The 12370-nt window shown below is 46.4% G+C and overlaps 1 protein-coding gene and 1 long non-coding RNA gene across 3 annotated transcripts; one reads left to right on the forward strand and one right to left on the reverse strand.

The window, feature by feature from the left end:
- Positions 1 to 6: 6 nt before the first annotated feature.
- Positions 7 to 6566, reverse strand: cbx4 (chromobox homolog 4 (Pc class homolog, Drosophila)). 2 transcript variants are annotated; one of them, XM_008329895.3, is made up of 5 exons: positions 6163 to 6566; positions 5982 to 6025; positions 5215 to 5280; positions 3221 to 3287; positions 7 to 1601 (listed from the first exon to the last, which is right to left on the reverse strand). In XM_008329895.3, the coding sequence occupies exons 1-5, from the start codon at positions 6229 to 6231 to the stop codon at positions 150 to 152; spliced, it is 1698 nt and encodes a 565-aa protein (XP_008328117.1). In that variant the 5' UTR covers positions 6232 to 6566; the 3' UTR covers positions 7 to 149. The 2 variants fall into 2 exon arrangements, with proteins under 2 accessions (XP_008328117.1, XP_008328116.1); XM_008329894.3 differs by lacking the exons at positions 5215 to 5280; positions 5982 to 6025; positions 6163 to 6566 and adding an exon at positions 4779 to 5083.
- LOC112488436 (uncharacterized) lies at positions 1119 to 3321 on the forward strand. The gene is made up of 3 exons (XR_003052475.1): positions 1119 to 1255; positions 1479 to 1626; positions 2093 to 3321. It is a non-coding gene; the product is annotated as an uncharacterized LOC112488436 (long non-coding RNA).
- Positions 6567 to 12370: the final 5804 nt, after the last annotated feature.

Genomic DNA, 12370 nt, shown 5'->3' on the forward strand with positions numbered 1-12370 from the left:
GTTACAGTATAAAACATTATAAGAAACATATTGAATTTGAATGATAAATTATAAATTTCCTTATATACAGGATACATACATATGTTACATGTTTACATATGCACATATTGACATGGCGCTCCAGCTGGTCATAATTCACAACGAGTTCCTCAGAAAGAGATATATTCCTTGAAGGTGACGGTGAGGCTGTTTGACGTGATGTCAGTGATGATGATGTTTCCCATGAAGGGGGAGATTTTCTTCACAGGCGCCTCTTTACTTTTCTCTGCAGATTTGGGCGTGTCCTCCATCACAGGTGGAGCCTCGGCGTCTGCTGGCTGTGTTTCAGACTTTTGTACGGGCTCCGGTTCTATCTCCGGTTCCGGTTGTGGTTCTGGACGTAATTCTGGCTCCGTTTGTCTCTTAGTCTTTGGGCAGCTGAGATCCATGGGCTCGTCCTGGCCGCCAGAGTCCACAAAGTCATACGTGCAATTGCTGCTGGGACGTCGGCTGCTACAGTGTAGGTCCATGGGTTTATCCTGAGGGGGCGGCACCACTGTGCTGGGCACACTGAAGCTCCTGGAGGCCAGAAAGGTTTTAGAAACACCCCTGTCCTCCACCGGATCTGACAGCTTCCGCTTGCGGTCGCCAGGATATGAAGGTATCCTGATCTGGTCCACAGCTGTAGGTGTGGGAATGTTGGTGTCCATGGCCCAGGACATGGACGGTGAGCTGGCAGTCAGCTGTAACGGCAGGTCATCAGGTAGATCGGCCTGACCTCTGGCCACCTCAGTGTTGTATTCCTCTGCCGTGCTTGGTGAAGGTTTGGAAAAATGTCTGTTCTTTGGAGAACACTTGATGGGATGCTCTGCAGCAGGAGGGGAGCGGCCGTTACAAATCTCTTTGGGAACGCCATTCTCCAGATGCTCCCCTATTTTGGTTCTCTGCCCTGGATTGCTCTCTGATGGTTTGGTGCTCATGGGTTTCTCCTCACCTGACGATTCCCCGTGTTTACCCTTGGCTGCGTGAACCTTGTTACCGTCCATGTATTTGCTCATGACAATCACAATGCGTCCGTTTTTGTTTTTGTTCTTGATTATCTTCATTTTGCTGCTGACAGCGCTCGGCAGCGTTGCGTCTTTAGGATCTGGTTTCAGGGCATGTTCACTCTCGGCCTCCTTCACCACCGGTTTCCTCACCTCCACTGCCAACTCTTTGACTTTGCTCAAACATCCTGTGTCTTTGTCACGAACCCATTTCTGCTGCAGAGCCAGAGGTAAGTTCCAGCCAGGATTAGCTTGTTTACAGGCCGGCTCCTGAACTTTGACCACCTCTCTGAGCTTAGAGGCCTGCGTGTCAAACATATTTGGGTCAGGCTCGTAGTGGTGGTGCTTCTTGCTGTTCAGCTGGTAGATGAATTTCTTTTTGCCGTTGGCGAGCTGGTCAGCCGAAACCTCCGGGCTGCTGGGCTGGTACTGATGGTGCTTCTTGCTGTTTAGCTGGTACTGCTGAATCTGGGGACGTTGGACCTGGACAGGATCTGACTTGACTCCACCCTCTGTCTCCTGACTTGCTTCCTCAAAACCAGCAGGGATACTGGATCTCCTGGCAAACGAGGGTACCTGACACGGGGGTCAAGACACAACGGTAAGATTTTCAACAAAGTAAAAAAACAGAGTAAAAAAAAAAGATACAAATTATTATTTTATTATAAAAAAATCTAATAAAAAATACATACTATATATTTAATATATAAATATATTTCATAATACAAATATATTATTAATGTTTAACATGGCAACAAGGCCTCATACACCGGAATGGAAAGCACTCAGTACGCAGGGCATACATACAGGTTTTGACACTTCAGTCTTTCCATTATAAACGTGTCATCTTTGTGGCCAAGTTGAAACAATGTAATGTAATCACTGCAGCATACTGATGTTTATTTTGTCGAAACAAAACTGTTGTGTAGGTGTGCTTACGTGTGAGAAACTGTCGACTCATTATGATCTAAATGTCAATAACAGGAGATTTTACTGCAGCTGAATCATCTGCCAGGACTAACATTTACAAACCAGTTATGGTTGTTGCATAAAAATTTGGTTTCCAGGACGCTGGCAGAAGGCACTGGAGTAGTACTCAGCATGTGACCCACCCCCCAGCCCCTCCACCGTCTCTTCCCCTCCTCCTGCCCCTGCACAGACTGACCCCTCGGGCCGTCAGGAGGGCAGTGCAGCGGAACGCTCAAGACGCTGTGGCTGTGACCTTAGGTCAGAGAAGTGCCACCAGACATGTCACGCTTTATCCCTGATCGCTGGCCACGTGTGACTCTGGCATCGAGGTGCGCCTCTTAGGAAGTGACAATGAATAGCAATCAGCTCTGAGCCTCAGAATATATAATCAAATTTGGCTGCAAATACTGCGGTGTAAAAGGCCTGCGCTGAGACGGCCGAGGCACGACAATGTGCTACTTCAGCCTCATCTATTTTAATCTGAGGGACATTTGTAAACAGGCATGTGAATGAAAACATTGTACGGATATGGACACACACGGTCGAAGAGGAAGTCAACAAGCTGAAAAGGATCAAAGTCCCAGGTCTGGCCGGGGGGCAAGTTATGACACTTGAAGGGGTTCCTATGGGCTCAACTATTCTGTAGAAAATACAGTTTCATTAATGGTTTATTAACAGTGTTGGAAATGAATGATTTGATTAGGTCCTAGCACTGTTTGTCCTATCCTCGAGCTTTCTTCTCAATTTTATTTTATTTGTAAACTGTTGCTCAGGTTATTATTATATTTGAGCTACTCTGTGTCCAAAACATTAGAGTATATTACAATATTTTAATAAGTCTTGGTCTAACTCTGGGAAAAGTCAGGAAGTAGTTCAAGTCACAAGCTAACGTACTTAAGGATATTTGACTAATTTAAGGGCGTTTCTCAGCCTACTTATAGCAACCACAATTTTGTAATTGTTTAAACTAATTTTAAGCTATAAATAGACCAAGTTTAACAGTTTAGTCCTCGCAACTGAGAGCTGAGTCATAAAATAGACAAACTTTGGATGGAACGAATTTAAGCACACGAGCAATGCTTTTGTAAACGAAGACAACAAACCTGGTTAACTAGTATCTCCAAACTGACGACCATAATAACAACATTAACATTCCTTCAATCTGATTCATGTGTGTGTGGTTTCATAAACAGAAACACTAAAAAACAAATGGAGATAATAATTACCTGAAGAAGAAGATGTTTTGGCTTTGGCCCCCGCTTTCGGTATCCCATCTGCTGCTCTTGTCTCTCTCTAAAAATAAAAATAAAATAAAAAATGAAACTAATTTGTCCACAGTGTCCCTTTGGTGAAATAAACAATGTAAGTGTACAAAATGGGAAAAACATGCATAGCATTTCGATCATTCTTCATTTTCTTGTATCCGTTCAAGGTCAAAAGTGGAATCTTCACTCAGACGTCTAATGAATGCCCACACGTGACCCTCTGCAAAGCATGATGGTCCCTATTTGCATAGCTCTCCATGGTAATCGGCCCATTCCGTATTCTCATTACCCTGGAAAATTTAATTACTGCCAAAGCAGGCAGAATCTCCCCTTGTCTTTCAAACATCCACTCTCCGTCAGCTCAGCCTCCTCTCCACACGTTTAATGTCTAATCAGGGTCATGAGATAGGGAAGGAATGGGACGAACACAACGCCACAGCGCCGGGATGCATGCAGCGCCGTGTCTTGTACAACACCATGCTGCAAAAGTGCAGAGAGATAAATATCAGACTAATTATACACTGCTTTTAACGAGGAAGGACTGAGAACATGACGACGGCTGTGCAGACTTTCGGCAGCGGTCTGCCCGTGAAACGCTGCTCCCTGATATAAACCTTGACTCATCATTGGCTCATAAATAACCAGTGGTGGGTGAAAACTGGCTGTGCACAGACTCCACCAGGCATGTGTGAAGCCAGCCCATTGTTGGGTCACTCTGCTGCAGATGTTTAAAGTGTCAGAGCCGGTCACTAAAGTGCAGTATCATATATATATATATATACACACTCTCTACCTTTTTAATGCTATAATGCGTGGCATTTCTAACCAGCATCCGACTGGGGGTGACCTCCATTCACAGAAGATTTGGCAATTACAGCCTCCCTTGTTGGATCCCCTCCCCCATCCTCTGGGAGCAGAGAGGAATCCACACACAGAGCAGAGGCAGAGGCAGCACTCCATGACCTTCAGAGCCAAACACACACACACACACACTCACACTCATGCATACACACTGAGCCAGGCAGGCAGGCTGCAGGGGAATATGAGAGCGGCACACTGGAAACGCTGGAGAGCAGTGTGTGTGTGTGTGTCAATTAGCCTTTTCAGAAAAGCGAATTCCTTTCCCCAGCCCTCATGTCTTCAGGCCTGGTGGCCTACAGAGAGACTGTATCACACAGGCCTCATGGGTCCTGCAACCCAGACAAGATGTTGCTGTGCACATGTCACCAAGCTGTGAGAGTGCCATCATTTGTATTCATTAACATCCCAACCCCAGAGATTGACATTTATGTGTTTGTAATTATTTAACATGCCTGCTGTTGACCCAGACTGAACGCCGGTTGCCATTTAGGTATGATATTCAGCATCTACAGCACAGTAAAGGCTCAGTGATAGTGATGATGGAAATACCATCAGGTGCAGCTCGGCCTACTGATGAGAAAACCACAACAAACGCTGCACACACACACACACACACACAGCCTGGGTCTTTTGTGAAAATTAGCTGCTAACTTAGCACCTGTCCTGCTCTGGTACAGAGGTTTCCAGGAAGCCAAACTGTGAAGATCCGTTCACTTAAATGATCACCAGGACAATCCCGCTTCCTTTTAATGAGTCTCGGTCAATCAGTAGAAAGACGTGCTCCGTGCTCTAGTAGAAGTCCAATTCTTGACGCGTACATATGTCAAAATCAGACAATTTTACGCTATTAGCGCGCACATTCGTACGTATTTCCGCGCTTATTTCCTGATGATTGAGGAATTCTCGCCTCTATTCACGCATCCCCACGGGCAGGAGACTGTCCTATGGGGAAGGGGGCGGATGCGGGGAGGGTGGCTGATGGGGGAAGGGGGGGGCGGTAGAATTACTGCTGCGCCCCTCCTCCCATGCCCATATATGGTCATGGCTGAAGTGGAGGCTGCGGAGGCCTCGTCCAAAGTCCACATCCCTCTCACCTGTGTTGAAAGGCGACGAGAAGACGCGGGTCAAGGATGTTTTCCTCTGGCTCCCAGGTGTTGTATCTGCAGAGGAGCAGAAACAACAACAACTGTCAGAGAGCTGTCACTCTGACGGGCCTCAGTGACACACACACACACAGGTAAACAGATGCATAAACATGCCTCTGGCACTGCACAGCACAGAGGACACTGGTCCAGCTCCGTGCCAAAATTTAAATTTTGTGACCTACATTTGAATATGTCGTTTCTTTTTAAATATTAAGGTCAGTGATAGTGGAAGGATCGCGATCAGCAAATGAACGGTGACGTCCGCGGGCATGGAATGAGCCACAAGGACGTGCAAAAAAATTAAAAACAAAACAAAACATAACAGCAAAAACATAATGTGTGTGTGTGTCCAAACGTTGCTCCAGCACCAGCATACAGTCGGCCATCTTAACACCACTGTCTCACAAACTCGCTGGCAGAGCAGAAATAATTAAAACGGGATTACATGGCTGTGCCTTCCCCCCGTTCCCTCGCATAAATTAGTGAAGGCATCCGTGGATACACTGAAACACACACCGACCGCGCTCCACAAACACACACTCAAACGCATACAGTGACACAAACAACCACACACACTATATCGCACATACACGCGCGCGCTGCAGCCGCGCGCATTTTATAACTGCCCTTTTTTTTCCTGCACAAACTTGATTTTGTTTCCATGAATCATAATCTCAGATAATTCAGAAAATGTTCCGTGCGCCACGGACACTTACTTGGGAGACCAGCCTCGCCACTTGACCAGGTACTCGATCTTGCCCTGTGGTTGTGGAGAAGGAGAATATTTTTGTTGGGTAAAATATGTCAACGCAATATTTCAGTAACCGCAGCAGCAGCGGCGGCGGCCGCGCTGGTGCAAACGTGCTCCCTCTCTCCCTCCGTGTGTCTCCCTGTTACCTTGCGGATGCGCTTCTTTTCGATGCCCTCCACCGCAAAGACGTGCTCTCCGGCGGCAGGGAGCTCCATGTTCGGTTGAATCCGACCGCGGGATCCCGGCAGGGAGAAGGTGAAACGCTGGCTCCGCACGGTCGATGTGCTTTCCCTCTCGGTGCGTTCTGTGCGCGCTTGGTAGTTTTCCAGTTGTATCCAAATCCAAGTGTATTCTTCCCTCCACCTCCCTCTCCCTCCCCCTCTCGCTCTTTCACTCTCTTAGCTTTTGCACACACTCACTCCTCAGTCCTGGCAACCACCACCAGCAGCAGCAGCAGCAGCAGCAGCAGGATACATACGTACAGAGATATATTCACAGTAGTGCGGCTCTGTGAGCTGCTACTCCTCTCTCCTCTCCTCTCCTCTCTCCTGCAATAGCTTCAGCTCGCTTGCATGACGTCAGGAGGGGAGGGGTAGGCGGTGGAGTCCTTGCACCGTACAGAGGTTGGGGTTTATCCCCAGAGTGGGTGAGTGAGTGAGTGCTGGACTGCGGGAGGCATATCTGGAAACCAAAATCAATCAGCGCGTTACAGTCATGGCGTGCAGGAAATCCACTTGTGAATCTGTTACTGTTTAATTCGAGTTCACATCTGTGGATGGTGGTGTCGGTGCCATCCTCCACCTCCACCATCACCATCCTTACACTGAATAGTGACTAAAAGATCAACACTAAAGTTGAATTATATCCATTTATCCAATGGTTTTAAGACCACACGGGTCATTTAGAAAAAGGGGTTGAAGAATTGTGTTAATAACAATTAATAATAAACCGCAAATATTTGCACGGAAAATGCGCCATCCGAGACCTGCGACATTTTTATGGCGGCAAATTAGCACCTGGAGAAGCTGAAAATCACACGTGTTTTGGTGCAAACTTTGATGAAGGAGCACTGTTTAAATGGAAGCACAGCGACATAATCACCAATGATTTGGAGCTCACCGAGACTGAAGAAGAAGAAGAACTCAAGATCATTTATTTATTTATTTCTTCAAACTGCACAGTGGAGGGTGAGTGCATGGGGCTGAGGCTCTATTTGCGCCGCGCATATATAGGTCACACTCTGTGATCGTCAAACCGGTGCCATGTCCTCTGGGCTCAACTGGCATTAATTTGACACACAGCAGATGTTTGCTGTGCCGCCTTCAGCATACCTGTGGCAACTTTGTAATGGTAGACACCCGCTCACTGAGAGAGAGAGAGAGACAGAGAGAGAGCTCTGTTCCAAACACCAAAATCACCACACTGACTGTCTGTGTGTGTGTGGTACGTATATCTGCACCATGGCAATTTAAATCCAACAACATAAACCACATCACCAGTGAGTGTGTGTACAGTGTGCTGTAGCTGTCACTCCTTTTCAGTCACCTAAATTTATGGCCACATAATTAGAACCAGGGAGAATCCCCCCCCTCCTCCTCCTGCGTAAAAGACGCGTTTCGTGCGCTTAAATTTTGCGCCCCGCACGCGTCGCGGCCACCAGAACGACGCCATTCGACGAAAGGTGTCGCATTAGTGGCACAAAAACAGCTAAAAAACGGAGAGGAGGGGGCGACGACCGACGCCTCTGTGTCTCAAAAAAATAATTCAGCAGCACAAGGGTTAAAACGAAGCCTCCAAGCAGAGCGGCACAGCCAGCCTATTAAACACAGGCACGATATATCTCTGCCCTGCCATATAAGGTAATGGACAGAAAGCGGCCAAATTAGACATTTTACACCCATTTATTCCCGGATTTGTGTCGTGAAATTGATGCGGGAGGGGGTCAAGTCCCATTTGACTTCAAAGGTGGTCGGTCAAAGCGTCGCATTTTCTCCTCATTTCTGTTTTTTCCCCGTACCCTTCAGCCGCGGCAAGGGAGCGCATACGCCCTGCTTCCCTAGCAACAGCATGAAAGGAGAGCGAGAGACAGACAGAGGCAGAGAGACAGACGGGGAGACAGACAGACAGATGCGGGCAGGCAGAGAGACAGGGGGACAATTTAAGTTTTACACAAACAAATAAGCTTCTGTCACAAAATGGCTCCAACGATCCGTCGTTTCCTCAAACGTTATTTTGCCCTTGAAGGAACCAAATGCATATTCATAAGCCACGCAGCGCAGGTAGCCGTGTTTTCCAGGCTTTGTGCATATTCACACGCAGCTCTGTTTACACAGCAGGTTTCCAAAAATACAAATTACAATTCATATTTTTGTTGGAGCTGACGGCAAGGACGCAGCGCGAGCCTGCGTCTAGGAGATAATGTGTTGAGAATATCCTCCTGGGCAGCCCGTGGGCGCGCGCGGTCTCATCACGGCAGCTCCATGTAATTATAAAAACACAACCTGAACTTTCAACATTTGGTTATATTCCAACAAAAGTGCTGCACTTTCGTTTCAAACTGACTTAATTCCTGGCTTGGATGATGTGAATCAGCTTCAGCAGCACGTCTGGATTATAGGGCATTTTTTGTTGTTGCTTGTTTAATTTCCTGCGCCCGGGTTCTACATGGGATAAGAAACCGTTCGTTTTTCTCTTAAAAAAATAAATAAACATTAATAAATAAAAATGACGTCTTTTTAAATAGCTCTGTTGTGTGAAGAGCTCCTGCATGGCCGCGTCCCCTCCCTCCTTCATGTACACTTGTTGACTTATACTTATAAGGATGAGAAAGAAAAAAAAAGTCGGGTATTGGAAATCTAAGAGGGTTCGGTGAGATGTTCGATTCCCGACAGTTTAGAGAATTAGATCGAGCGGGTTAAAAAGGCAGCATTAATGGATGGTGGTGTATTTCTGGAGAGCTGAAAAGAAGACGAAGTGGTTAAGAAATAATTCAGTTATTATTCACTGCGTGTTGAAAAAGTCCACGCACAGAAACAGTTAACTGATGTCATCCTATAGACAGCAGCTCCTATTCTTTTAATTCTGAGAGGTTTTTTTTAGCTGTTATTTTCTGGTGTAGAAGATTTCCACACTCTTCCTCCTTCCTCTTTTGACAGGAACTGGTGTTTATTTTGTCCTTGCTGCTGCTCATCAAGGTCAAACCAGCTGTTATCATAAACACGAGGATGTACTCAGAGCTGAAGTCTTATCTCTTATTTGTACAGGACTTTTTTTTTTTTCAAACGACCCATGGTGTGGTTTTATTCCAACGCCAAAGGATCTTCTTGACTGTTTCAAAGTTTTAAATATTTATAAAACTGCCAGTGCAAAAATATATTTATGAGCCTCCTGCTGCTGCAAATTGTGTCGTGAGGTAACAGACTTTTTTTGTTTAGTTTGTTAGAGTTTGGATTGTCCTTTTTTTTTTTTTAGCACAGTGAAGGAGCTGAAAGTGGATGATTGTACGTGCGTGTTAGAATGTCACTGGTGTATATTTATGTCAGTGTGAATGTGTGTCTTGAGCAGGGCCGGGGTCAGGTTAAGTCATGATCCCTGGGCCGCTCTCAGCGGGAAGCACAAAGAACTCAGCCTTGTGACTGTTTTCCATTGCAACACCAATTTCTTTCCTCATTCTGTCTTGCGCGCACACACACACACACATACACACACACTCTGTGTCTGCACGTACAGCTGGCTCCCTCAAGAAGCCAGTTCACAAAATGGAGGCTCATGCAGGGAGAAGCCAGGAGGAGGCCTCTCTTCACTGGCACTCGCCACCCACAGTGCCAGGAGTGCCAAGTGAGGGAATGACGATGAGGAGGGGGAGGAGGGGGAGGAGGAGGAGGAGGTTTTGGAGGCAGTGTCGTTGGTGGTAGTGGGAGGGAAAGCTGGGAATGTGTGATTGATGCGGAGGGGTGAGGGAAATAAAAAGGTGTGGTGGAAAGAGGACAAGAGGGAGGATGAGAGCTACAAAAGGGAGACAGAAAGGAGGGAGGGAGGAAGGAAAGAAAGAAAGAGAGAAAAGGAGGAGGAGTAAAAGGCCCTTGCCAAGCATCCGATTCATTCCTCCACAGTGATGGGAAAGAAAAGAGTTGATTGGTTTAAGGGACAGAATGCAGGGACAGAGTGGGGAGAAGGAGAAGGAGAAGGAGGGGAGTGTTACAAAAATGTTAAGAGGGCCCTACAGCCTTTCTGGCAGCGCTCAGCAGGCGGTCATTAAGCTCCACTATCAAACGGACAAGGACATAGTGATGAAACATGGCAAGAAAGGATCAAGGTTCACACTGTTGCAGAAAAGAGATTATGGAAATGGAAGAGGACATCTTTAATTATGTGCCGTAAGAAAACCCTCCACATCCACACAAGTTTGTGCACTTTGTGAAAAAATGTGGTTAAATTTGAAATTCCAAATAGACAAAGATGTTCAACCGTTGTTTAACGCAATGCTGTTTATTAAATAAAATAAATGATGATAAAAATAATTGTTACCTGCATCCAAGTACTTAGTGTTCCACTGAGATTTGAGAGTGCTGACCATTACACCATGGAACTGTGGATACTGGTTAATATATACAATTTTGTAACTGGACCCCCCCTCAACCTCAACCTCCCCGACCACCAGCACCAGCACCTGTGTATATAAAAAGACTTGTGTGTATAAAGACTCAGGCCACTGCTGCCGTCTCCTCTTTGACATAAGGGAACAGACGTGTCCAATGGAGAACAGTTCCAGACTGCAGTCAGGCCAGACCAGGACACAGACTCTCCACTTCAGTGGTTCCTTCACATATTTACATAAAATACCATCGCTGTGAATGCAGCTCTGCACCATCACAGGTGCTGGACTGGGAGCGGTTTTTGTTTTTCAGAGTCGGGAATCTCCCTGTTCAGATAAAAATAAATACATAAATAAATAGTATAGTATAATTGTAAATACAGTAAATAATAGTCCTAAGCCTATACTTGGGTACAGGTATATATATATATATATATATATTCTAACCCTGGCCTTTATAAACATCATGTTTCCTCAGACTTTTTTTTGGCCGTATCATTTACCATAAATGGAGACAATCCAAAATTCTTTGCTATCTTGGACTTGTTTTAACAGCCACGAGCTGAGCTGAGAAGTCTGGCACAGACTGGTAAGAAGCTTCCTGACGAGGGTTGACCTTTGTGTGGATTCTGCTTAAATACTTCACCCTGACCCATAAACCTTTTACCAGTTAATCTCCGAGGTTACGTGCAAGAGCCTTCAGTCTGAGTGTGTTCACAGGCAGTGATTTCCAAACGTCCTCATGTTCAGTACAAATAAGGTTTTCAGTAGAAACAACTCTTTTCACCGCTAAATAAATGTTAAACTAAATTACCAAACAACGGCTTTTTGGAGTTAATGGCGTTTTTGGCCACGTGCCAACTTTTCTGGAAATGCTGTGTGTTAATTTACTGCCTGATTCCTTCACACTGCTCTATTAGATTGTTTTGTAACAGCTGCTCTCTGCACCCAGGGCCCCGATCCTCCTTCTTTTCCTTCTCCAGCTTCAGGTGCTAACACAGAAATGCCCCTTTTTCCCTTTGTCTGCCCCTGACATGTGTTTAATTATGATAATTGTAACAAATGGAAGCCATTAAGAACCCATTCATCTTGATGCAGCAGATTTTAATGCACTACGAGGATGAGGCGTGAGCTGTGTGGTGGTAAGCTTGGGGAGTGGGGAGCTGGGGAGGAGGTGTCTGCGGAAATTTCTCCTCCAGTGTCATTGTCACGGCCATTGTTGCACCGAGGTGACAGGTCTTACAGAGAGGGGTGCTACCTTCTCCTCCACCCTCCCCACCGCCTGCCTGCCTGTCTTTCGTCGTGTGGGGTTCACTACCACCACCACCATACGCTTCCCACATTGACCCCCACCTCTCCACACCATATCAAGGAGCTTGAGCAGGAGGTGGGTGGTTGTGTCGAGAGAGAGGGAATAAGAGGAGGAGATAGTGAGAAAGGGGGTGAGGGCCAAGCTGTAGGGGAAGGGGAAGGAGAAGGAGAAGGAGGTGCAGTGCAGTGCGGTGCGGTGGAATTCTCGCAGAATCTGCGGCCGAACAGACACCACTTGTCAATACAGTATTGAGCTGCAGCACAGTGTGCGAGGAGCGGAGCTGCAGCTCGGCACTCCTCCATTTTGGATGTATTTATTCCCTCGCCATCAATGATAGATACTCCACTGCTTTGTACAGGAAATCACAATAGTGCGCTTGTACGGCCGGCACAATGGCGCTGCCTCAGAGAACAATAGCTGAATAATCCACAGAATGATTGTGTGGCTG

Source organism: Cynoglossus semilaevis, chromosome 17 (assembly GCF_000523025.1).
Source record: "Cynoglossus semilaevis isolate Cse_v1.0 chromosome 17, Cse_v1.0, whole genome shotgun sequence".
NCBI lineage: Eukaryota > Metazoa > Chordata > Actinopteri > Pleuronectiformes > Cynoglossidae > Cynoglossus > Cynoglossus semilaevis.

Coding starts and splice junctions, on each gene's coding strand:
- cbx4 (XM_008329895.3), bottom strand. CDS start 6,231: ATGGAGCTCCCTGCCGCCGGAGAGCACGTCTTTGCGGTGGAGGGCATC. Junction 6,026..6,162: donor AAAAGAAGCGCATCCGCAAG/GTAACAGGGAGA, acceptor CCACAACCACAG/GGCAAGATCGAGTACCTGGT. Junction 1,602..3,220: donor CAAAACATCTTCTTCTTCAG/GTAATTATTATC, acceptor CCCCCGTGTCAG/GTACCCTCGTTTGCCAGGAG.